Below are 24,206 nucleotides of genomic sequence, written 5' to 3'. Positions count from 1 at the left end.
AATGCATAAGATACTGTATTTACGATAGCATGGCTTCTCCCTTTGTTCCTCAAGTCATCCTGCTCTTTCACTCAAACCCAGCCCCCTTTTATTTTGTGTAACCAGCTGTCATATCTGTTCCTTCCGCTAGGGACATTTTGTAATCAAGGTATGATTCATTCTGTGTAAATGTAATTCTGTGTGATTAGTTAGGTATTTAGTAAATAAATAATCAAACCCAATTTTTTATTGCTGATTCAACTTGTTAGCCAGGGTTCGTGAAGATAACCAAGAATTTACAACTTTCAGATGTGACTGAAATAAGTTGACGATTAATATTGACTGCTATTGATGTAAAATATTACTAGGTCTCTAAGAGTTTATTCGGAAGATAACTGCTCTATAAATATTATTTTGTGGTGCCCCGACTCTCTAGTTAATTACATTTTCATGATTAGCTCAATCAGGTAATATTAATTACAGAGAAAGGATTGTATAGAATAGCATGTCATATCACTTAATCGGGGATAGCCAAAGACATGACAGTATGATGGCAGCAGCCACTCAATGTTAGTGATAGCTGTTTAACAGTCTGATGGCCTTGAGATAGAAGCTGTTTTTTAGTCTCTCGGTCCCTGCTTTGATGCACCTGTACTAACCTCGCCTTCTGGATGATAGCGGGGTGAACAGGCAGTGGCTCGGGTGGTTGTTGTCCTTGATGATCTTTATGGCCTTCCTGTGACATCGGGTGGTGTAGGTGTCCTGGAGGGCAGGTAGTTTGTCCCCGGTGATGCGTTGTGCAGACCTCACTACCCTCTGGAGAGCCTTACGGTTGTGGGCGGAGCAGTTGCCGTACCAGGCAGTGATACAGCCCGACAGGATGCTTTCGATTGTGCATCTGTAGAAGTTTGTGAGTGTTTTTGGTGACAAGCCAATTTTCTTCAGCCTCCTGAGGTTGAAGAGGCGCTGCTGCGCCTTCTTCACGACGCTGTCTGTGTGGGTGGACCAATTCAGTTTGTCCGTGATGTGTATGCCGAGGAACTTAAAACTTACTACCCTCTCCACTACTGTCCCGTCGATGTGGATAGGGGGGTGCTCCCTCTGCTGTCCACAATCATCTCCTTTGTTTTGTTGACGTTGAGTGTGAGGTTATTTTCCTGACACCACACTCTGAGGGCCCTCACCTCCTCCCTGTAGGCCGTCTCATCGTTGTTGGTAATCAAGCCTACCAATGTAGTGTTGTCTGCAAACTTGATGATTGAGTTGGAGGCGTGCATGGCCACGCAGTCATGGGTGAACAGGGAGTACAGGAGAGGGCTGAGAACACACCCTTGTGGGGCCCCAGTGTTGAGGATCAGCGGGGTGGAGATGTTGTTTCCTATCCTTACCACCTGGGGGCGGCCCATCAGGAAGTCCAGGACCCAGTTGCACAGGGCGGGGTCGAGATCCAGGGTCTCGAGCTTGATGACGAGTTTGGAGGGTACTGTGGTGTTAAATGCTGAGCTGTAGTCGATGAACAGCATTCTCACATAGGTATTCCTCTTGTCCAGGTGGGTTAGGGCAGTGTGCAGTGTGATTGCGATTGCGTCGTCTGTGGACTTATTGGGGTGGTAAGCAAATTGGAGTGCGTCTAGGGTGTCAGGTAGGGTGAAGGTGATATGATCCTCTCAAAGCACTTCATGATGACGGAGGTGAGTGCTACGTTGTGATAGTCATTTAGCTCAGTTACCTTAGCTTTCTTGGGAACTGGAACAATGGTGGCCCTCTTGAAGCATGTGGGAACAGCAGACTGGTATAAGGATTGATTGAATATGTCCGTAAACACACCAGCCAGCTGGTCTGCGCATGCACTGAGGACGCAGCTAGGGATGCCGTCTGGGCCGGCAGCCTTGCGAGGGTTAACACGTTTAAATGCTTTACTCATGTTGGCTGCGGTGAAGAAGAGCCCGCAGGTTTTGGTAGCGGGCTGTGTCGTTGGCCTCAACGCGAGCAAAGAAGTTGTTTAGTTTGTCTGGGAGCAGGACATCGTGGTCTGCGATGGGGCTGGTTTTATTTTGTAATCCGTGATTGACTGTAGACCCTGCTACATACCTCTCGTGTCTGAGCCGTTGAATTGCGACTCTACTTTGTCTCTATACTGACGCTTAGCTTGTTTGATTGCCTTGCGGAGAGAATAGCTACACTGTTTGTATTCGGTTATGTTTCCGGTCGCCTTGCCCTGATTGAAAGCAGTGGTTCGCACTTTCAGTTTTGCTCGAATGCTGCCATCAATCCACAGTTTCTGGTTGGGGAAGGTTTTAAGAGTCGCTGTGGGTACAACATCACTGATGCACTTGCTAATAAACTCGCTCACTGAATCAGCGTATTCATCAATGTTGTTGTTCGACTCTATGCGGAACATATTCCAGTCCACGTGATCGAAGCAATCTTGAAGCGTGGAATCAGATTGGTCGGACCAGCGTTGAACAGACCTGAGCATGGGCGTTTTCTGTTTTAGTTTCTGTCTATAGGCTGGGAGCAACAAAATGGAGTCGTGATCAGATTTTCCAAAAGGAGGGCGGGGCAGGGGTTTGTATTCATCACGGAAGTTAGAGTAACAATGGTCCAGGATTTTTTCCGCCCGGGTAGCGCATTCGATATGCTGATAAAATTTAGGGATTCTTGTTTTCAGATTAGCCTTGTTAAAATCCACAGCTACAATGAATGCAGCCTCAGGATATGTGGTTTCCAGTTTACATAGAGTCCAATGAAGTTCGTTCAGGGCCATTGACGTGTCTGCTTGGGGGGGATATATACGGCTGTGATTATAATCGAAGAGAATTCTCTTGGTAGATAATGCGGTCGACATTTGATTGTGAGGATTTCTAGGTCAGGCGTGCAAAAGGACTTGAGTTCCTGTATGTTGTTATGATCACACCATGTCTCATTAATCATAAGGCATACACCCCCGCCCTTCTTCTTATCAGAGAGATGTGTTTCTGTCGGCGCGATGCGTGAAGAAGCCAGGTGGCTGTACCGACTCTGAGGACGCATATCGAGTGAGCCATGTTTCCGTGAAACAAAGAACGTTACAGTCTCTGATGTCTCTCTGGAAGGCAACTCTTGCTCGGATTTCGTCTACCTTGTTGTCAAGAGACTGGACATTGGCCAGTAGTATACTCGGGAGCGGTGCGCGATGTGCCCGTCTGCGGAGCATGACCAGAGGACCGCTTCTTCTGCCCCTCCTGCGGTGCCATTGTTTTGGGTCGCCGGCTGGGATCCGATCCATTGTGCTGGGTGGTGGGCCAAACAGAGGATCCGCTTTGGGAAAGTCGTATTCCTGGTTGTAATATTGGTAAGTTGACGTTGCTCTTATATCCAGTAGTTCCTCCCGGAGGTATGTGATAAAACTTAAGATTTCCTGGGGTAGCAAGGCTCCACAGCAAGTTCTCCAGTGTTAAATAAAAAATAACCACGTTTCCATCCACAGTTTTTATGCAAGTAAAGTCATACCGTATAAAAAAAAATCACCACAGCTGTGATGGAAACAAGATGTTTCGGTATAATTGTGTAAATGCCGACAGATGATTTGTACGTTTGACATGGTGGGATCTTTTTGTGTCGCTAAAATTAATTATACGAGAAAGGGCGGTGGAAATGCCTTTATATTCAAATATTGATATAAAAACCATCATATTGAAGTTAACTTGGGGTCACACGATGACATGGGTGTGTGTTCCTCAGGAAACCTTAGGCTACAGATGAAATAAATTATGATGAACTTCACAGGGTGGTAAAAGTGTACAGTGATCTTGATGCTCTTTTACAAGAAATATCTAGGGTCTTATTCTGGAGAGATGATGATCGATGCTTGACTACCGTTTCAGAAATATTCTCGCTCTTATCCCTAATAATGTCATCATGTAGAATAGCCTACCTGCACAGCCTACAGGCACAGCCTACCCGCACAGCATAAACACACATCTGCGAGCTGTTGGCTAGAGCGCACATGCCAAGACCATAGTAGGCACATTTTTTATGCAGATTCTAGAATATTTACATGAAAATCTATCACCAATTGGACGGAAAGATAGCTACTGAGAGTGTTAAATTAACACTGAATGTGTGGACCCATATAGACACTGGAACTGTGTTAGAAAACAATGATACTAAACGACCCAATGCCTGAAACCCAGCAGTTGGGTCATCTAAGCAACCCAGTATGCACTGTATGTCCTCAAAATAAGGCCTTATGAAATCCATATTGTATTGTGTTAAATAATTACATTTTAATGACAACATATTCACCTAGACATCACTTGGTGAAGTCCATAGGATTGAAAATAGATGAATGCAACTAGCATGTCTCTGTCACTAACAAATTCTGTCATGGGTGACAACTTCACAATTCACTCAAAAGGCAAACCACTCTGGGAAATATGCAAATAGAGTTTTATACTAAGCAGAGTGTTAATTCAACACTGTTCAATGTCTATACAGGTCAACACTTCCAGTGTTAATTTAACACTGCTTTATTACACATCGCAAATTCAGAGAGGATTCAGAGGAATGCTGTACTGTAGTGAAGTCATCTGGACAGCTATCTACTGTACATTTATATTCCAGATGTCCCCAACATGGCTATTGATTAACAACATGGCTCTAATTCGAATCATAATATTTACACCGCCTGTCTGTGTCTTGTCTTGTTTACAATAATGAGGACATAATGCAGTTAAACGGAAGGTGACGGTTGTCTTTATGATGTTCTGTTAAAAGACCTTGTAAAGGACAGACATTTTACAGCTCTCACAAGCCCTTTTAAAATGTCCATTAAGCCTCGTGGCAAACGCTGGAGATTTATCCCATGCTATCTGTCGCCAGCCAAGCCATGTGTTATAGGTTGTTTTAAAAAAAAAATTGAACAGGCCATGTTTTGTGGCTACGCTGTTTTGAGTGTGCTGTGTCGCTGGTAAAAGAGGCTGATGAATTGAATATCAGTATTGTGTCTTGTGTTGGTGTCAAAACCATGCAGAAGCTCTCTCTATTTATTTTTGTCTTTATATTAATTTCTCGCTCTCCCTTTCTTAGTCCTTGCTCTCTCGCTAAATAAAACAGACATGTACAGTCATTCACACACACACACACACACACACACACACACACACACACACACACGCTACCTGCATAGCTCTCAGCAGACTCCGCCACCTGTACCTGGATGCTCCCACATCATCCTCTACTAGGAACAGCTCCAAGTGGCCTACTGTATATCAGAGCCTTGTCTGTAGCTGGCCTACAGTACATCAGAGCATTGTTTGTAGCTGGCCTACTGTACATCAGAGCCTTGTCTGTAGTTGGCCTACGGTACGTCAGAGCCTTGTCTGTAGCTGGCCTACGTTACGTCAGAGCCTTGTCTGTAGCTGGCCTACGGTACGTCAGAGCCTTGTCTGTAGCTGGCCTATGGTATGTCAGAGCCTTCTCTGTAGCTGGCCTACGGTACGTCAGAGCCTTGTCTGTAGCTGGCCTATGGTATGTCAGAGCCTTCTCTGTAGCTGGCTGACTCACCTGATATATTTTTACAACGTCCTGCTCTTTTTGATAAAATTGTTGAGTAGTCAGAAACAGGGGCCTGAGACCTTTGGCCGGCCAGCCGTTCATGCTGCTGGAGAAAGGTCAGATGGGATCGGAGCTAAGCACCTTGGCTTGCCCTCTAGTCTGCACTGTAAATCCTAGATTTAATGTCCACACTGGTGCGTGCGGGTGTACATGTCTGTGAAAAACAGAGAGAGAAAACATCCAAAGAAGTCGCAACTTTTCTCTGCGGACTGCAGACGACCAGCTCAGGACCTGTTTGATTGGATAGCGGACCAGGTTAGTTTCGCTGCTAGCTGGGCTGTGTCCCACTAGCCTGCCTTAGTATTTGCATAACCGGTAGGACTGCTTTGCTGGATTATACCATAGTTTACTGACAGATCAATGAGGTACGAACCCAATATCCATGTAAACAAACTATTTGTTTTTACCAGAGAGGCATTGTTTTTAAGTTGTTATTTGGGACAGGCATGGTCCTCAGAGGCGTTTTTATATGGCTAAGCCATGATGATTTATATTAGTATTTTGCTCCCTGTCATGGTAGGTGTGTTGGGATCAGGACACCCGTTATTGGTTTTGTTTTTTGACTTGCATCATATAAGGAGTCTGAAGCGTTCTCTATGTTTGTTAATTTACTGGGCTCGAGCTCCAGGTTCACGTTTGCCTTCATGTTCGAAATTCAATTTAGGAATAGCGACGCTGGGAGCGTAGCTCCACTACAGGTGGGATTTCTGCTGGGAGCGTAGCTCCACTACAGGTGGGATTTCTGCTGGGAGCGTAGCTCCACTACAGGTGGGATTTCTGCTGGGAGCGTAGCTCCACTACAGGTGGGATTTCTGCTGGGAGCGTAGCTCCACTACAGGTGGGATTTCTGCTGGGAGCGTAGCTCCACTACAGGTGGGATTTCTGCTGGGAGCGTAGCTCCACTACAGGTGGGATTTCTGCTGGGAGCGTAGCTCCACTACAGGTGGGATTTCTGCTGGGAGCGTAGCTCCACTACAGGTGGGATTTCTGCTGGGAGCGTAGCTCCACTACAGGTGGGATTTCTGCTGGGAGCGTAGCTCCACTACAGGTGGGATTTCTGCTGGGAGCGTAGCTCCACTACAGGTGGGATTTCTGCTGGGAGCGTAGCTCCACTACAGGTGGGATTTCTGCTGGGAGCGTTCAAGAACAGCACTGGTGGGAGGAGTGGAATTATTTGTTTTGTTTACTTTATATTACAGTACAGCTTTGAAAGAGACCTTCGCTTTATAATATGTATTTGACTACAGGCTCACCGAAAATAGGCAATAGAATATCCCACACCCTTCTTGGACATACTCCTGACATTTGTATTCATGTATTGAGTGAACAACATGGCTAAGATAGTAAATCATACATCATTAAACGTTAATGGACTGAAAGGACCTGTTAAATGAAAACAAGTCATTATGTACTTGAAAAAGCTAAACGATTGATGTTGCGTTTCTACAAGAAACATATCAAACAGGGGCAGAATATAAAAAGTTAAAGAGGGCATGGGTAGGACAGGTCTTTGCCTCTTCATATAACACAAAGACACGGGGAGTAGCTGTGTTGATTAATAAGAATTGACCATTCTGTGTGACCAAAACAATTATTGATCCACTGGGACGTTACGTAGTGATCCATGGCAGAATGTATTCTGAATATTGGACCTTGCTTAATGTATATGTATAATGTATATGCACCTAATTATGATGATCATATTTTTATTCAAGATATATTCTTAAAGGTAGTACATTTCAGAGAACACTCTTAGTTGGGGGCGACTTTACTTTTTGTTCAGGATGCTCAACTAAAGCAACCTCATTGACTAAGTCAGACAAATCCACTCTATCATTTATGAAAGACTTCAATTTGAAAGACACATGGAGACAGCTCCACCCCCAAGATAGGGATTACTCATTCTACTCCTGTCCGCAGCACAGGTAACCCACAGAGTTGTGGAAACTGAGTATTTATGCAGAACTAACTCAGATCATTCTCCCCTCACACTTTCTGTTGGGATTCCAGCCCGAGTTCAAGGGACCTATAGATGGCGCCTAAACCCAACTCTTTTGAAACAGACAGAATTTTGTCAATTTATCAGAGACCAACTTAAGTGTTTCTGTGAAACAAACTGTCTGTCCTCTCCCAATAGTTTTGTAATCTGGGACACAATAAAGGCCTTTCTTAGGGTTCAAATCATTTCCTATACCAAAGGTCTCAAAAAAAATGCACTGCTGAATTGAATAAATTACAGAATGAAATCCTATTACTACAAAAAGTACAAAAAATCTGGCTCTAAAGAAACATACCAATCATTGGTGAATAAAAAACTAAAATATAATACCCTAAGTACGTACAATACTGAAAAGTGTTAATTAGATATTATGTAGTCTTGGCCTGGCAGATAAAAGCTGAGGAGATATCGAGAATCATCAACTCTATTGAAACACAGAACAGTTAAGTGTTCCTGTTCCCAAGAAAGCTAAGGTAACTGAGCTAAACGACTACCGCCCCGTAGCACTCACTTCCGTCATCATGAAGTGCTTTGAGAGACTAGTCAAGGACCATATCACCTCCACCCTACCTGACACCCTAGACCCACTCCAATTTGCTTACCGCCCAAATAGGTCCACAGACGACGCAATCGCAACCACACTGCACACTGCCCTAACCCATCAGGACAAGAGGAATACTTATGTGAGATTGCTGTTCATTGACTACAACTCAGCATTTAACACCACAGTACCCTCCAACCTCGTCACCAAGCTCTAGACCCAGGGTCTCGTCCCCACCCTGTGCAACTGGGTACTGGACTTCCTGACGGGCCGCCCCCAGGTTGTGAGGGTAGGTAACAACAGCTCCACCCCGCGGATCCTCAACACTGGGGCCCCACAAGGGTGCGTTCTGAGCCCTCTCCTGTACTCCCTGTTCACCCATGACTGCGTGGCCATGCACGCCTCCAACTCAATCATCAAGTTTGCTGACGACACTATAGTGGTAGGCTTGATTACCAACAACGACGAGACGGCCTACTGGGAGGAGGTGAGTGCCCGCGGAGTGTGGTGTGAGGAAAATAACCTTACACTCAATGTCAACAAAACAAAGGAGAGGATTGTGGACTTCAGGAAACAGCAGACGGAGCACCCCCCTATCCACATCGACGGGACAGTAGTGGAGAGGGTAGTAGGTTTTAAGTTCCTCGGCATACACATCATGGACAAACTGAATTGGTCCACCCACACAGACAGCGTCGTAAGGAAGGCGCAGCAGCGCCTCTTCAACCTCAGGAGGCTGAAGAAATTCTGCTTGTCACCAAAAGCACTCACAAACTTCTACAGATGCACAACCGAGAGCATCCTGTTGGGCTGTATCACCGCCTGGTACGGCAACTGCTCCGCCCACAACTGTAAGGCTCTCCAGAGGGTAGTAAGGTCTGCACAACGCATCACCGGGGGCAAACTACCTGCCCTCCAGAACACCTACACCACCCGATGTCACAGGAAGGCCATAAAGATCATCAAGGACAACAACCACCCGAGCCACTGCCCGTTCACCCCACTATCATCCAGAAGGCGAGGTCAGTACAGGTGCATCAAAGCAAGGACCGAGAGACTGAAAAACAGCTTCTATCTCAAGGCTATCAGACTGTTAAACAGCCACCATTAACATTGAGTGGCTGCTGCCAACACACTGACTCAACTCCAGACACTTTAATAATGGAAATTGATGGAAATTGATGGAAAAATATATCACTAGCAACTTTAAACAATGCTACTTAATATAATGTTAACATACCCTACATTACTCATCTCATATCTATATTTATATACTGTACTCTATATCTTCTACTGCATCTTTATGTAATACATGTATCACTAGCCACTTTAAACTATGCCACTTTGTTTACGTACCCTACATTACTCATCTAATATGTATATACTGTACTCTATACCATCTACTCCATCTTGCCTATGCCGTTCTGTACCATAACTAATTCATTTATCTTTATGTACATATTCTTTATCCCTTTACACTTGTGTGTATAAGGTAGTAGTTTTGGAATTGTTAGGTTAGATTACTCGTTGGTTATTACTGAATTTTCGGAACTAGAAGCACAAGCATTTCGCTACACTTGCATTAACATCTGCTAACCATGTGTATGTGACAAATAAATTTGATTTGATTTGTCTCACAACCCTGAACATGTTAATGATTAATTTAAACAATACTATTCTATTAAACACTTCTGATGGAATGGAACCAGCAATGATAGACACATTTCTGTTTACTATTGAATGACCGCACCTCACACAGGAAGACCAAAACTAACTAGATCGCTCCTTTACAAAAAACAGAAATCGAAAAGGCAATTTCCTCTTCACAATCCGGCAAATCACCAGGAGACGATGGCTTTCCCCCTGAGTTTTAGAAGGAGTTTAAAGATGTGCTTATTCTTCTGTTGATGGATGTTCTAGATTTAGCTGTTGAGACGCAAAGCCTACCAGACTGCTTTTCCACAGCTATTATAACAGTTATACATAAAAAAATAAAGATCCTCTACAATGCTCTTCCTTTAAGCCGATCTCGCTCCTCAATGCCGACTATAAATCAATTTCTAAGGCAATGGCTAATAGATTAGAACAATATTTACCAAACCTGATTTAACACCGATCAAACAGGCTTTATACAGAAAAGATCCTCCACCAATAATTTGCACAGGTTATTCAACGTAATTCAGTGTGATAGCATAGCAGTATCTCTAGATGATAAAAGGGCCTTTGATAGGCTGGAGTGGCCATACTTATTCAAGTGCCTTGTTAAATTTAACTTTGGTCCTTCGTTTGTCAACTGGGTTAAGACTTTATACCATAAACCGCAAGCCAATATCACCACTAATGGCATGATGTCAGCCACATTCCAACTCTTTAGAGGTAGTAGACAGGGCTGTTCACTTTCCCCACTCCTTTTTGTGCTAGCCATAGAACCCCTGGTGGAGGCCATAAGAACGGATCCTGGCATAAAGGGCTTTCAGGTGGGTCAGATAACGCGCAACATCTCATTGTTCGCAGACAACATTATTTTGTTCCCCTCTGAACTGACCAGATCCCTCTCAAAACTACAGACACTTTTGGGTACATACAGCTCTATATCAGGTTACAAAGTCAACATGAAAAACTTCCACTGACTCGCTTTGACTATAGCATCTGTGAACGTACAGGTTCCTTCAGATGGTCGCCACAGGGGTTCAAATATCTAGGAATCACAGTTGACAATGACTTAAGAAATTTGGATAAGCTTAACTACTCTGTCTTGGTTCAGAAGATGGTGGATAACTTGAATAGATGGATAGATCTGCCTCTTACATTATTTGGGAGAATTAGCTGCATTAAGATTAACGTTCTGTCGAAGTTGATGTACCTATTTCAATCTTTAACCATATCCCTACCCGAGAGTTTCTTTAAGTCCCTTAACAATACCCTAAGATGGTAATGAACACGATGGGAGACAGAGAGCTTCGTCAAACCCAGGGCGCAGCAGGTGTTTATGGGTAAAGGACCACAGGAGGAGGCAGGTAGCTGGGACCAGGGGCAGGCAGAAGGTCATACACACGGGGCCCAAAAAAGGTAACAGTACAGGCAGGGAAAAGGCTAGTAATGTCATCCGGGAGATCAGACAATAGGTAGATAACAGGAAATCCAACAGGCTAAAGTACAGGCAGGGAATAGGCAAAAGGTATCGTTAGTGAGGCAGGCAAAAACTATCATACACAGGAGGAGTAAATTACAGGAAACCCAGCGCTCTGAAGCGCAATGTGTCACAAAAACAAACAATACCTCACAATGATGGGGTGCAAAGAACTAAACTAAATAGTGTGTGATAATGACATACAGGTGTGTGAGCAGGTGATCAGAATTCAGGTGATTGGGATCTGGAGAGTGAGCTGCATTCAGGGGATCTATGTGTTTGAGAGTGAGTTGGAAGCAGACGTTACAAAGACAATTTGTATGGAACCGTAAAACTCGAACGGTGAGCCTGGACAAATGAAAATAGGATTATAGTCTAGGAGGTCTCCGTCTACCAAGTTTCAAGATGTGTTACTGGGCAGCGCAAATTAGATTAATTTCATTCTTATTAGAAACTGAACCAGCCCCTTCTTGGATTCAGATGGAAATATTTGCTCTTAATGAAGAGGTTGGGAGTAACATTATCTACAAGTGGAACCCTAAGACTATATCAATAAAAACTAGCAATCCCTGTTCCATCAATTTAGTAAAATCTTGATATGACATTCGTAAGTTATTTGGTCTTCTTCGATATAGGGGGCGCTCTTTTAATTTTTGGATGAAAAACGTTCCCGTTTTAAACAAGATATTTTGTCACGAAAAGATGCTCGACTATGCATATAATTGACAGCTTTGGAAAAAAAAACACTCTGACGTTTCCAAAACTGCAAAGATATTGTCTGTGAGTGCCACAGAACTGATGTTACAGGCGAAACCCAGATAAAAATCCAACCAGGAAGTGCCCCATTTTTTGAAAGCCCTGCATGCCAATGACTCCTTATATGGCTGTGGAGGAGCTAGGAGTCAGCTTACGTTTTCCACGTTTTCCCCAAGGTGTCTGCAGCATTGTGACGTATTTGTAGGCATATCATTGGAAGATTGACCATAAGAGACTACATCTACCAGGTGGTCGCTTGGTGTCCTCCATCGCAATTATTGCGTAATCTCCAGCTGCAGTATTTTTCAGTTTGCCTTTGATGAGAAACCGACTGCCAGGAATGATTTTTCATCGAATAGAATTGTGAAAAACACCTTGAGGATTGATTCTAAACAACGTTTGCCATGTTTCTGTCGATATTATGGAGCTAATTTGGAAAAAAGTTTGGCGTTGTGTTGGCTGCATTTTCGTTTTTTTTTCTTAGCCAAACTGAGCTATTTCTCTTACACAAATAATATTTTTGGAAAAAATGAACATTTGCTATCTAACTGAGAGTCTTGTCATTGAAAACATCCGAAGTTCTTCAAAGGTAAATTATTTTATTTGAATGCTTTTCTTGTTTTGTGAAAATGTTGCCTGCTGAATGCTAGGCTTAATGCTATGCTAGGCTATCAATACTCTTACACAAATGCTTGTGTAGCTTTGGTTAAAGCATATTTTGAAAATCTGAGATGACAGTGTTGTTAACAAAAGGCTAAGCTTGTGTTTCAATATATTTATTTCATTTCATTTGCGATTTTCATGAATAGGAAACGTTGCGTTATGGTAATGAGCTTGAGGCTATGATTACGCTCCCGGATACGGGATTGCTCGACGCCAGAGGTTAACAAGACTTGTCACCCAAAACACCCGTGTGGCAAAACAGACTCATGCCAATTATCTTGGATAGCAAAATATTTCAACATTGGCATGAGAAGGGAATAATGAAATAGAACATTGTTATATAGATAGGTACTTATGTCATTTGAGCAAATACCAGTTATCCAATTATCATTTATTTTGTTATTTACAGTTAAGAAACTTTCTCAGAAGCACTCTTGGAGATATGACTTTACCAAATCTATCAAGTATTGAACAACTACTCCATGATAACCATGACACATAGATATATAGCCAGAGCCAGAGTGTACTCATTGCCTGTCTGGGGGGGCGCCAACCCAGACAGGATGACCACATCAGTGAATCAACCCACTCAGGTGACGCACCCCCTCCAGGGACGGCATGAGAGAGCCCCAGTTAGCCAGTGACACAGCCCCTGTAATAGGGTTAGAGGCAGAGAATCTCAGTGGAAAGAGGGGAACCGGCCAGGCAGAGACAGCAAGGGCGGTTCGTTGCTCCAGAGCCTTTCCGTTCACCCTCCCACTCCTGGGCCAGACTACACTCAATCATATGACCCACTGAAGAGATGAGTCTTCAGTAGAGACTTAAAGGTTGATACCGAGTTTGCGTCTCTGACATGGGTAGGCAGACCGTTCCATAAAAATGGAGCTCTATAGGAGAAAGCCCTGCCTCCAGCTGTTTGCTTAGAAATTCTAGGGACAATTAGGAGGCCTGTGTCTTGTGACCTTAGCGTACGTGTAGGTATGTACGGCAGGACCAAATCAGAGAGATAGGTAGGAGCAAGCCCATGTAATGCTTTGTAGGTTAGCAGTAAAACCTTGAAATCAGCCCTTGCTTTGACAGGAAGCCAGTGTAGAGAGGCTAGCACTGGAGTAATATTATCACATTTTTTGGTTCTAGTCAGGATTATAGCAGCCGTATTTAGCACTAACTGAAGTTTATTTAGTGCTTTATCCGGGTAGCCGGAAAGTAGAGCATTGCAGTAGTCTAACCTAGAAGTGACAAAAGCATGGATTAATTTTTCTGCATCATTTTTGGACAGAAAGTTTCTGATTTTTGCAATGTTACGTAGATGGAAAAAAGCTGTCCTTGAAATGGTCTTGATATGTTCTTCAAAAGAGAGATCAGGGTCCAGAGTAACGCCGAGGTCCTTCACAGTTTTATTTGAGACGACTGTACAACCATTAAGATTAATTGTCAGATTCAACAGAAGATCTCTTTGTTTCTTGGGACCTAGAACAAGCATCTCTGTTTTGTCCGAGTTTAAAAGTAGAAAGTTTGCAGCCATCCACTTCCTTATGTCTGAAACACATTCTTCTAGCAAGGGCAATTTTGGGGCTTCACCATGTTTCATTGAAATGTACAGCTGTGTGTCATCCGCATAGCAGTGAAAGTTAACATTATGTTTTCGAATAACATCCCCAAGAGGTAAAATATATAGTGAAAACAATAGTGGTCCTAAAACGGAACCTTGAGGAACACCGAAATTTACAGTTGATTTGTCAGAGGACAAACCATTCACAGAGACAAACTGATATCTTTCCGACAGATAAGATCTAAACCAGGCCAGAACTTGTCCATGTAGACCAATTTGGGTTTCCAATCTCTCCAAAAGAATGTGGTGATCGATGGTATCAAAAGCAGCACTAAGGTCTAGGAGCACGAGGACAGATGCAGAGCCTCGGTCCGATGCCATTAAAATGTAATTTACCACCTTCACAAGTGCTGTCTCAGTGCTATGATGGGGTCTAAAACCAGACTGAAGCATTTCGTATACATTGTTTGTCTTCAGGAAGGCAGTGAGTTGTTGCGCAAAAGCCTTTTCTAACATTTTTGAGAGGAATGAAAGATTCGATATAGGCCGATAGTTTTTTATATTTTCTGGGTCAAGGTTTGGCTTTTTCAAGAGAGGCTTTATTACTGCCACTTTTAGTGAGTTTGGTACACATCCGGTGGATAGAAAGCCGTTTATTATGTTCAACATAGGAGGGCCAAGCACAGGAAGCAGCTCTTTCAGTAGTTTAGTTGGAATAGGGTCCAGTATGCAGCTTGAAGGTTTAGAGGCCATGATTATTTTCATCATTGTGTCAAGAGATATAGTACTAAAACACTTGAGCGTCTCTCTTGATCCTTGGTCCTGGCAGAGTTGTGCAGACTCAGGACAACTGAGCTTTGAAGGAATACGCAGATTTAAGGAGGAGTCCGTAATTTGCTTTCTAATAATCATAATCTTTTCCTCAAAGAAGTTCATGAATTTATCACTGCTAAAGTGATATCACGCATAGATATCACGCTGAAATATCAAAAATGTATTTTAGATTTGGACCAACAGAAGGCACTTTTTTGCATTTAACTTGTCAGTGTACTAAATTACAAACCTTCTGGCATGATGTTTGTGACTCCCTGGCCTTTATTATGGAGGTCCCTTTCCCTCTTGACCCTGAAATATACCTTCTGGGTAACTTCACAAATGTGAATTTGAGGAATAATTTAAAGATCAAATTTACAGAAATTGCCCTTGCCACTGCAAGAAAATGTGTTGCACTGACATGGAAATCCGATGCCCCTCTCCCAATTACAAGATGGCTCTCTGAAATGAATGTATATTCATATAGAGAAGATTACCAATGCTTTAAGAAATAAATTCAACTACTTTGGGAAAATATGATAACCCTTCCTGGTCTCTATGGAAACACTTCCATTGGGGTTGATGTCGATCAATGTAGCTATTGTCTCGCTGTAATGTACTGTTTGTATTGTTTTATGTTGATCTCTCTTGTCATTTGTCTTATTTAGTCATTATTAGTATTATTACAATTCTAATTGTATTTATTTATCATTTTTATTTTCTAGTGTGTTATTGTTTTAGTATTATTTTTATTTTGGGGGGTGGGGAAGGTTGAGTGACCTTTTGTTGTAGTACTTACACATGCTGTATTGTATTGTTCTGTTGTTGAATAATTGAAAAATGAAATAAAAAAAGAAACAAAAAAAGAGGGAAAGAGAAGTGATCTCAATCCCACCAGTACCTCCAAGCCCTTTATCTAAGAGTTGCCTCTAAGGACGAGTGTTACAGTAAACTGGCATGGGTTAGGAGAGCAGATGGTTCAGCTGGGATGCCCTGTGGTGGTGTTCGTACATCAGGACGGCTCTCCTCTCATCTTTTCTCTGGTAAAGCGTCCTTCGCTCCCGCTCTCTCTCGCTGCGCTCGTCAAAAGCCGCCAAGTCAGCATTCTTTCCAAGCTGCCGCATTTCCATAGTCTTAAGAGCTTACATGGATGGCTGGCTTTCATTGCTGGCCTGGCCATCCGTCGGCCGCTGTGTGTGTGTGTGCGTGCGCGTCCGTGCGCGCAATTTCTCCACTGTTATTAATGAGCTTGGAGGTAAACTTTCAGCTAAAATGATTTAGCTGAAAGGGTGATTTAACCCAAGGGTGTGCGTGCATGCCCTGAGGGCCTGACATCTGGCTCACCCGTAACAGAGGGTAATTGTTGGACCTCAGATCTGCACCATGTTCTTACTATGCACGTCCTTCTGTATTCTTCTTCTTCTCTCAGAGAGATATCTGCTTTGCTCTTAATTATTATGCACAACCGCCCGGCTTCTTAAGTGTGTGTTTAGACTCTGTCTGCCTATGTGTCTGGGTAAACAGAATGCAAACTAACTGTTTTTGGTGATGCAGCTACAAGTAATCAAACATGTTATGTTTGCCATGTCTTCACCCTCTCATTGACCACTCATTTAAAGCTATGGCATAGCGTAAGGGTCTCCTTTTTCTGTCTGATGGAGGTCACCGCAACAACATGGATCTCTTCCAAACATGTATCCCTTCCCCCTTCCCCCTATAGCTCTGTGTCAGGTCGTCTCTGATGATACAGGCTGGTAAAATATGTCAGCTTAGGACAATGTCCTCCCTATTTTCTAGAACACCTTCCTCACCAGGCTGTAGGACTTGCCTTAGGCTTGGCTGTGTGTTCTGTATGAACACAACAGTGTTGCCTCAACCTCCTAGCTGAAACACCAGAGGCCCCATTCAAATGAACCAAGAGGCCAGTGCCAAGAACATAATGCCCTTTTTTTCTCCCTGCTAGCTAAGGGGGCTGAAGGGAAGCTGTACAAGGAGTCAGTAGTGAGCAGACCTGAGGTCAAATATTTTAAATACTTTGAGCGTTTGCTTTGCTTTTTGGGAGTGTTCTATTAGTTATGTTGCAACAAGCTCAATCAAGTATTTCAAATGATTTCCAATACTATTGAACCCAGGTCTGCTCGAGAGCTGATTGAGAGTCGGTCGGTAAGGGCTAATTGGAGGCAGTAAGGGTTGGTGAGTTGATTACAACAAGTGGTCAACACTTTCCCTCAATTCCTGTTCCTCTACATTCTTAGAAAAGATGTGATATTTTCAAACACATCGGTGTGTCTAGTTAGAAACAGCACGTGTTGTGTTACTTTTAAGACAATCACCATGTTGGCACATTTAACACGTGATTTGTGTAGATTTTTAAAAACAGTGACATGTAACATGTAAAAAGTAACATGTAAAAGTAACATGTAATTCCTAACTAGACACGGATGTGTTAAATGTTTTAGTCCACATATTGTGTTGTATTCCACTTAAACCATCTTTAACATTCTGTAAATGACTGGGGAAGACGTGTAAAAAACAAAACCATTTATTACATTCATTTATTGCTCCATATACAAAATCTTATATAAAACAAGTTCTGTAAATGCAAAATATCATTCTTGAAAGATTTCAAACATAGGTAGAAACACAGTCCAGGGAAACCTACTCTGACAATGTTGTACCTGAGATCAGACTTTTGTTGGCTATGGTAATCATTTTTTACCTTGTTAAAGGCAAAGATCTACCTCTAATATAGACAGTTAAACTGTTACAGCACTCCCAATCACAGGTGGCCAAAAATAACTACCTGAAAGCCACATCCCCACTAAGCCATGCCTACAATATAATTTCCCAGTGTGCCTTGTCTTGTTGAGTGAATTGTAGAGTTACCACCCATGACAGTGGGGTGCCTGGACAACAATCTCTCCCTTAATGTGAGCAAGACAAAAGAGCTGATCAATGACTACAGGAAAAAGCAGGATAAGCCCCCATTCACATTGACGGGCTGAGCATGCCCCCATTCACATTGACGGGCTGAGCATGCCCCCATTCACATTGACGGGCTGAGCATGCCCCCATTCACATTGACAGGCTGAGCATGCCCCCATTCACATTGACGGGCTGAGCATGCCCCCATTCACATTGACGGGATGAGCATGCCCCCATTCACATTGACGGGCGATTCAAGTTTCTTGGTGTCCACATCAGTAAGAAACTATCCTGATCCAAACACACTAAGACAGTTGTGAAGAGGGGCACGACAATCCCAATTCCCCCTCAGGAGACTGCAAAGAATTGGCATGGGTCTTCAGATCCTCAAAAAGTTGTACTGCTGCACCATTGAGAGTTGATTGAATCTTGGTTGAAAGATTCCAGAATTTCTGCTTATTCCCTCCCATTTTCCAAGAAGTTCCCAACTGGGATTTCTGGAAAAGTCACCAGAATTTGACATCCTACCTGCAAGTCACATTGTGCTGGCTTGCAAAGTGATGTGTAACTCCTATTGGAATCCCACCAGTGCTCGGATATTTTTATTTAACTAGGCAAGTCAGTTAAGAACAAATTCTTATTTTCAATGATGGCATAGGAACAGTGGGTTAACTGCCTTGTTCAGGGGCAGAACAACCGATTTTTACCTTGTCAGCTCGGGGATTCGATTTTGCAACCTTCCGGTTACTGTCCCAATGCTTTAACCACTAGGCTACCGGCCACTCCAACAATTGTTTTTTTTATTCACACAACCTGCATTCAGAATGACTGCCAGGGTTTAGTATGTTGCATTACCACCCCCAACTGGACTATAATAAAAATCCATTATACTTTGTGGGAAATATGATAATGAGAATGATTATGGTAAAATTAGTCTATTTAGCCTTACTTCTTGAAAACTTGTCTGAAAGAATATGTCAGGAATAAAATGTTGCTATGTCTTCTCCGCATTTGCCTCAAATGGTCAGCTCATTCAGATAAAGAGTAAATTGACCTTGTTTCTTGTTTCGTATTCCTCCTGCTGACTGGCTGAGGCTCACTCCAGGCTGTCAGTTGTCACTTCACTTCACTTTTAATTGCAGGAATTGACTCCAAATGTGTTGAAACTTTTACATAAATGATGTTGTATCAAAACAGTGATTGTGTTTAAAGTAATGCAGCACGTGTCGGATCTAACCAGACACACAGATGTGTTCAAAAATAACATTATCATCTAAGAGTGTAAGGTCTTCTCTCTCTCTCACTCTCTATCTCTGTTTCTCTCTCTTCTCTCTCTCTCCAGCTCTCTCTCCTGCTCTCTGTCTCTCTATCTCTCTCTGTCTCTCACAGCTTAATTTCATCATTAATGGGTTTAGAATTAATTACCCCTCATTAAGCCCCTGTTTTACTGGAAGCTTACAATGTATTTAATCACTGTTTGGTTCCTGTGTGGTGTTCTGAGTGAGGGGGAGGGGTGTTGGGATGGGGAAGGAAGGAGGCAGGGGAGGTGAGGGGGGATAAACGGGCTGATTTGTTTACCTCTAGTCAGATCCTCTGTTAGAATCACAGGGGTGCGAGCTGTGTGTCTGGAGGGAGTGTGAGTTTATTTGTACACGGTTTAATGACCAGCCATTGTGTGGTCTGGTCTGTTAGTAGTAGTCTTAGCTCTAGGGAGGCTCTCTGCTTGTGTTTACTGCTTTGACTGACTCTCTCTCTCTCTCTCTCTCTCTCTCTCTCTCTCTCTCTCTCTCTCTCTCTCTCTCTCTCTCTCTCTCTCTCTCTCTCTCTCTCTCTCTCTCTCTCTCTCAAATTTGATACACTGTAAAAAGGATACTGTGAAATTGACAGTAGCTTACAGGCAACTCGGTGGCTACAAACATGTTCTATTTCATATTACAGTACACATTCTGTAATATAAATACAGTATCAAAGCAGGTACTGTGTAATCAGCAGGCACTGTGTGATCAGAAGGAATGAGTGGATGAATGAATGAAATTCATTTAGGGGAAGGTTTTGTATTTCACAGTATTTTACTGTAATTACAAGGGATCAGTGCAAGCATGTTGGCTGCTAGATAAAGTGTCTACACATTGCATTTCTAGAGACTTATCAGAGGCTTCCTAACTGGCAGCGAATACATGGAAAAACCGACCAAAATGAGATGGCAAAATACTCAACCATTTAAGGTCAACTTATTAGTTTTTTCCAAAAATGATTTCATAATAAAAATGTTTAATCAATTTAGTTACAATTCTAAATAATAAACAATCAAACAAAAGCGAATCAATCCAACTTAACCCTTGTGTAGTCTTAACATTATATATACTCCCCTTGTCCTAAGGGTCAAAAATGACCCGCCTTCTCTAAACCCTTAAAATAAAGCAGCTTAATTGAATGTTAAACCCCAAATCTATTTTGCATGAAGAAACAACCTGTCATTCATCACAAACTTTGTGAATATCTGGGATTTCCCTCTTCACAATGCAGAAAGACTGCATTTAATCAGTGGACACCACTCGTTTTTATTACAACACACCTGTCATCATTTTTTTCTTGACTAAAGTAGAGGTTTATTATTATTATTATTACTTATTGCTAAGGGTACTGCATAGGTGTAAACATGTCTTTTTGAGCCAGAGAAAACACTTGTATAGCCTAAGAAAGTAGCAGAAATGTGCAGAAAGTGGTTTTGAATGCATTTTATTGAAGGGAAACAATAAAAGTATTGAACTTTATTCGCAACATAGTGATATATTCTTATATACTGTACAATGAGGAATTCAACTACCAAATACTAGTCTTCTCACATTTTTTGAACCATTAACCCCACCCACAAGGTGTATAAACAACAACAATAAATAAGAATAAAATGAGATAATAGATACAAAACAAAAATGTGAAGAACATAAATCAATCAACCCTAATTAGCACATGTAGGACAGTATGCAACTGTGTGTGCATGGACTTTGCAGATGTATTTCTCACATGGGCAGCACATAGTATTTGTGTTACAGTCCTTCTTTAGTGGGCAGAATTGGCATCTCCTTCTCTTGCCTGCCCCAGCTGCAGCCTCAGGTGGATCAGGGCAAGATTCAGCCCCCTGAACAGCTTTCACAAGCGCTGCAGAGGCTGCTGTGCGGGGGAGACGCTCCCTTCTTTGAATGTGTGGGGTTACAAGTGCCTTTCCCAGCTGCTCCAGGAACACCCTCCTCTTGTTCCGTGTATCAGGCATCCAGGTAGGGTTGATCTTGTTCCATATCACGAAGGCATTGTATGAGGACACATCTATGATGTTATGGAAGATAACCAGGGGCCAGCGGGCAGTCATCCTCCTGCAGCTGTAAGTTACAATCACCTTGTCCAGGTTGTCCACGCCTTCTTTGTTGTGGTTGTAGTCCAGGATGATGGCTGGGATCACTGATCTGAGCCTTTTTGGGCAGTGTGCTCAGGAAGACCACATTCTTATTCCTCTTTGGGAGGTAAGAAACTAGAGTGGCGGTGGGGGTAAAGGCAAACCTTGATGAGAAGGCCTCTCTCCCCCCTTGTTGTGAGGAGTGCAGGGGGGAGCTCAGGCTTGTTCTTTCTAACTGTGCCAACCATGGTGAACTTCCTCTTCAGGAGCTGCTGGCTGAGTTCAATCAGTAGCACACATAATCTCAATTTCTCTCTCTGTGTGTGTGTGTGTGTGTGTGTGTGTGTGTGTGTGTGTGTGTGTGTGTGTGTGTGTGTGTGTGTGTGTGTGTGTGTGTGTGTGTGTGTGTGTGTGTGTGTGTGTGTGTGTGTGTGTGTGTGACCCTAAGACAATCTTTATACCCTGGTGGTGTACAGCTTTCATGGAAACAAAGGTGATGCTTCACATTTTCTAATATTGGGATCACTCTAGGAGAAGTCATAAAATTTCAAGTTGAAAAATTATCATTTAGGGGGTTTTCTCTACTGTTAAACGTAGTGGTGGGTCATGTTTGACCCTTAAGACAACACAAGGGTTAAGCTAATGACATAAAGAGAAATACAAACAAATTCATTAAATTTAAAAAACACAGGTAACATCAGTCCATCATTTAGTTAGACATGGTTGGTCTGGTGGAGTGGTTGACAGTGTGTTTGTATCTTTGTGTTGGGGAGGGGAAGATGTTTAAGGTTTAAGACTTGGTGCCACTCCAATCTGTCCTCTATTTGAAATGATGGTGCAGTATAATCACATACAAGTTAAATTGATACAGCATTTTCACTCACGGGTCCAACAAATATAGCCTCTTACAAGGCAAACTTAAAAATATGTTAATGAGCCAGAAACAACACAACTATGCACCCACTAGAGGTCAAAGGGTTTTTGGCGATCCAATGATACAGTATGGTACTGTATTCTCTGGGGTGGAATTACAGTACCATTCAAAATACAGCTGTTAAGGTTTTCTTCCGGTGAAAGAGAGGAGGACCAAAATGCAGGGTGGTTATCTCGATACATCTTTAATAAAGATAATGACGAACAATACAAAAACCATAAACGTAACATGTAAATCCGAAACAGCCCTATCTGGTGCAAACAAAACACAGAGACAGGAACAATCACCCACGAAACACTCAAAGAATATGGCTGCCTAAATATGGTTCCCAATCAGAGTCAACGATAAACACCTGCCTCTGATTGAGAACCACTCCAGGCAACCATAGACTTTTCTAGACAACTATACTACACCACAATCCCATAACCTACAAAAAAAACCTAGACAAAACACAACACATAAATAACCCATGTCACACCCTGGCCTGACCAAAATAATAAAGAAAACACAAAATACTAAGACCAGGGCGTGACAACAGCAATTATTTGCCCTGTCCATAAGTTTCCCACAAAAATGACGCTGCAGTAAACAGTACTTTACTGTTGAAAATACCTAAATGACCATATCAATTACAGTTTTTCAATCACAGTATATGCTTGGTAAGAATGACATGGTCAATGTTGCCAAAGTGAAGTGATACACATAACAATTATAAAAATAACAGCAACAACAACAATAAGAATAGTAGCTATAATACTATAATAGTCCCTCTCTATGTGCCTCTCCCTCCCTCCCTGTTCCTGTCCCTCTCCCCTCCTCCTTTCTCCTGCCCCCTGTAGGCTATGCCTGGAGGCACGGGACCCCTACTGTGGCTGGGACAGAAAACAGAGAAGCTGCACCACTCTAGAGGACAGCTCCAACATGAGCCAGTGGAGTCAGAACATCACTGTGTGTCCGGTAAGATCCAACAGGGACCCACAGTTTCCCTCTCCCACCTAGCTCCTCATTGCATTTGTTGTCACTGGTGCACAATCCCCAATAACCCCATGGGACTGCCTGCCACATGGCAACACGGGCTGGCTGACACCCTGGAATACCTCCTGTCTGTCTGGTCTCTCCTGGGGACTGGCCCTACAGTAGTCTGACACTTTAACAATTTTGTGCTATGTCAACTCTCCTCAGGGACCCTGGTCCTGGTGTGACATTGTTACAGTTTGTCCAGGCCGCTCTCGCAAAATAATTTTTGAGCCTCAAGGGTCTTGTCATGCAGTACCACATGATTAATGATGGCATCCTGTCCGTTCCAGTCCCTGACGCTCCAGTCTCTCTCTGCCCTGTCTGACTTTTTAGCTGAGGAACCAGACCACCAATGGCGTCTTTGGACCCTGGACGACGTGGCAACCATGCAGCAATGACGATGGCGACGGCACCAGCTCCTGTCTGTGTCGCTCCAGGGCGTGTGACAATCCCTCTGCACGTTGTGGTGGGAGGAACTGTGAGGGGTCCACCATCGAAGTCTCCAATTGCTCCAGGTATGTAGAACCACCAACCAACCACACCAATCTTACTCACTGTGTGTCCCAAATGGCACCCAAATCCCTATATAGTGCACTTCTTAGTCTCTCTGTGCATACTAGCATACTACATAGTATGAAGCAATGTATAGGGCAAGCATGCTTATAATGCTAGTGTGGATATTGGACATCTGCTCTGGTCAAAAGCAGTGCACTATGGAGAATAGGGTCCCATTTCAGATGCATCCTCAGAAATGCAGCATTAGCATTCTGACAGGATAAGAGGTATGTCTACAAAACAGGGTTTTGATTAAATAATGTAGGTGACATCCAAGTTTCCCCTCAGAGGTCTTGTACCGTCTGTGTCTAAGGAAATTGGTCAATCACCATTACTGTGAGAGAACAGCTCTC

The 24,206-nt window shown here is 43.0% G+C and overlaps 1 protein-coding gene across 7 annotated transcripts in view; it reads left to right on the top strand.

Annotated features, from left to right (window-relative positions):
- Positions 1 to 24,206, top strand: part of LOC110501806 (semaphorin-5B) — a 284,886-nt gene that overhangs the window by 233,603 nt on the left and 27,077 nt on the right. For all 7 annotated transcript variants that reach the window (XM_036959221.1, XM_036959220.1, XM_036959219.1 and 4 more), the window contains exons 13-14: positions 23,121 to 23,238; positions 23,632 to 23,813. In XM_036959221.1, the coding sequence (XP_036815116.1) occupies positions 23,121 to 23,238; positions 23,632 to 23,813 (300 nt within the window). The remainder of the gene's footprint in view (positions 1 to 23,120; positions 23,239 to 23,631; positions 23,814 to 24,206) is intronic.

This window comes from Oncorhynchus mykiss, chromosome 22 (genome assembly GCF_013265735.2).
Source record: "Oncorhynchus mykiss isolate Arlee chromosome 22, USDA_OmykA_1.1, whole genome shotgun sequence".
NCBI lineage: Eukaryota > Metazoa > Chordata > Actinopteri > Salmoniformes > Salmonidae > Oncorhynchus > Oncorhynchus mykiss.
This window is presented reverse-complemented; position numbering and strand designations above follow the sequence as displayed.